Source organism: Phragmites australis, chromosome 11 (assembly GCF_958298935.1).
Source record: "Phragmites australis chromosome 11, lpPhrAust1.1, whole genome shotgun sequence".
Lineage (NCBI taxonomy): Eukaryota > Viridiplantae > Streptophyta > Magnoliopsida > Poales > Poaceae > Phragmites > Phragmites australis.
The window spans coordinates 19,416,494-19,419,159 of record NC_084931.1 but is presented as its reverse complement, the minus strand read 5'-3'; the positions used below and the strand labels follow the sequence as shown (position 1 = coordinate 19,419,159).

At 45.3% G+C, this 2,666-nt stretch overlaps 1 protein-coding gene across 1 annotated transcript; it reads left to right on the top strand.

The window, feature by feature from the left end:
* Positions 1-1,354: 1,354 nt before the first annotated feature.
* On the top strand, positions 1,355-1,724 carry LOC133884299 (protein SENESCENCE-ASSOCIATED GENE 21, mitochondrial-like). Its single transcript, XM_062323657.1, has 2 exons — positions 1,355-1,398; positions 1,478-1,724. Exons 1-2 carry the CDS (start codon positions 1,355-1,357, stop codon positions 1,722-1,724), a joined length of 291 nt encoding a protein of 96 aa, XP_062179641.1.
* Positions 1,725-2,666: the final 942 nt, after the last annotated feature.

The window sequence follows — 2,666 nt, the reverse complement described above, 5'->3', positions numbered from 1 at the left end:
TGGGACCTACTTGTCGGTCAGGTGGACCCCACTTATCAGCCCTTTTTCTTTCTGCCCCCTCCTTTCCTTTTTCTTCTCGGTGTGCACCTCCTGCAGGGAGGCGCACCGGTAACCAATAGCGACGCAATCGACCATGGCGTCTAGGGATCCATCCAGATCCGACGATGGCTAGGGTCAGGTAGGAGGGCAGCGCGACGGTGGCCTATGGCGGAGGAGGACAATGGATCCCAGCCGCCATGGTCGACTGCATCGCCACTGGTCACCGGCACGCCTCCCTGCAGGAGGTGCACATCGAGAAGAAAAAGGAAAGAAAAGGGGGGGAGAAAGTGGGTCCCACCTATCAGTAACATTTTTCGGACGAAATCGTGGTTTTCTAGAACAACTACCTGAATAGTTATGATTAATTACATTTTTATTAAAAAAAATAGTGGTTTTGCGTCACGTTTACCCTAAAGTTCGTGATTTTGTGCAATTTGCTCCCGCTTTTAGGCAATAAACTGCATATTGGGCCATCAAAGGGCAAGGCTTGCTCCCCTCCCACAAATAGGCCAGACGCTTGATGGGCCATCAGGCGTCACCTCAAAATAAAGCCCATATAGGTATTATGCCGGTGTCACACATGCATGCGACCGCTAGTGGCCAAACTCGTGCTGAACGGATGGATGGACGGACGCACTTGCGCTACTAGGCCACGTGCAGGCGCGCGTGCGTGTTGAGGCCGGCTGGGCTGCTTTAGTCCGGACCGGTTTTTAAGTTTTTGGGCTTTCTCATTTAAATTTTTGAACAAAACTTTGTGTTTATATTTTGTGCTGAAAATTTTGTTCAGAAAAGTTTATGCTGGAATTTTCTTCAAAATTTTTCTTGTACAAATTTTTTCTCAGAACTTTTAAGCCAAACTTCTCTCGTTAATTTTTTTCTCAAAACTTTCGAGCCAAACTTCTCTCGTTAATTTTTTTTAAAACTTTTTGAGTCAATTTTTCTCGTGCAAACTTTTACCAAAAACTTTATGAGTTAAACTTTTCCCATCCAAATTTTTTCTAAAAAGGCAAAAACGTGGGAGGAAAAAACTTTCCAAAAATGGTAAGAGCGGAGGGCTGTCGGGCGCGGCGCGCGCTGATTAGCCACGTCCATGCTTAGTGCATCTGTGCATGTCAATAACGTTGCCTTCCGACAAGTACTACAAGCCTTCCATTTCCATTGTTAGCTGTCAGGTTCCATCCCTTTTTTTGGCCTATAATAGCCTACGTGTTCATCGTCTCCTTCCTTCAAACTCAAAGAGGAACAAGGCAACGGAAATCAGGAGAAAGGGGAAAAGGAGGGGTAGAGCCGAGCTTGACCGTCCGATCGTGATCAAATGGCGCGAGTTGGATTCAGCTGCGTTGCCATCTTGGCACAAAGGTGAGTATCCAGCTACAATGGTCACTATGTGCTTATAGCAACAGTCTTGATGCAAAAGAGGGTAATATATGCGATTAAGGAGGGGGCTCTCTGCGGCGATAACCGTCGCGGAAGAATCTGCGAAGAAGGTCGAGGAGAAGGCGGTGAAGCTCGGCACGGTGGCGAAGGATGCTGTCACCGCGATGTCGACCACGACGGAGGAGAAGACGGCGTTCTGGGAGCCGGACCCCGAGACCGGGTACTACCGGCCGGTGACCGGCACCAAGGAGGTGGACGCGGCCGACCTGCGTGCAGAGATGCTGAAACAGAGGATGCTACAAGACTGATGCAACTGCTTCCAGATTATTACCCTTGTGAATCATCCCTGGTGCTTTAGGCACAGGCACGATGTTACTACTTACTAGCACATCAATGCACATCAGAAGATGGCAGCCTATTATTCGGATTCTTGCTACATGTTTAGGGCCCATTGGAGATAATTTCTATGTAATTCCTGCAGGAATTAATCTGTTTCGCACGGAATACATATGAGTTTGATGGGTTCAAAACATGGCCCAGAGCACTTCATAAGATTTCAACAACTCGATTGGAGGAATTATCATCTAACAGAATGTGCGCGGAATCTTGTGAAACCATTTACAAGTTTTCTAAACATGTGACACACCCTTGCTTGCATGGTATACTCTCCAGCTGCAACTTCAAACCATTTCACCTTCTGCCGGGAACGAGATGAGAATTCTGACCTATAATTTGCAAGATACATCTATAATCTCTTCCGAGTCTTCATGTGTTCATTTGATGTGCAAAATCAACAACAGTGAATGCAGAACTACACTAATAACAGTACTCAACTTTCCAATCCACTGTCCAGTTTGTATCCAGGATGGAAAAAAATGAACTTTCCACAACCACAAAAGACACTACTCCAGCTTCTCTACTAAAAAATGTGTTCCGTGTTGTTTGTTTACACCTATGACAATGGAGTGGCATCTTTTGTTAACTGTGAATCTGTTCTGCGGAATCTGCCTCTTATCTCTAACCAGTTCACTTAGTTTAGAGTTTGATTTGTCAACTCTTGTGGCTTGAAGAATTTCAACCTTGCAGATAACAGCACAAGATGAATTTGTAAATCGTAGCCTACATCTCAACAATGATGGTAAGTATTGAAAGACCAAGTTCACAATTTTGCTGCAAAGCCTAGCCTAAATCTCAACAATGCAAACATATGGAACAGAAGAAAGCAATAATGTCTCCCTCCAATGATAATA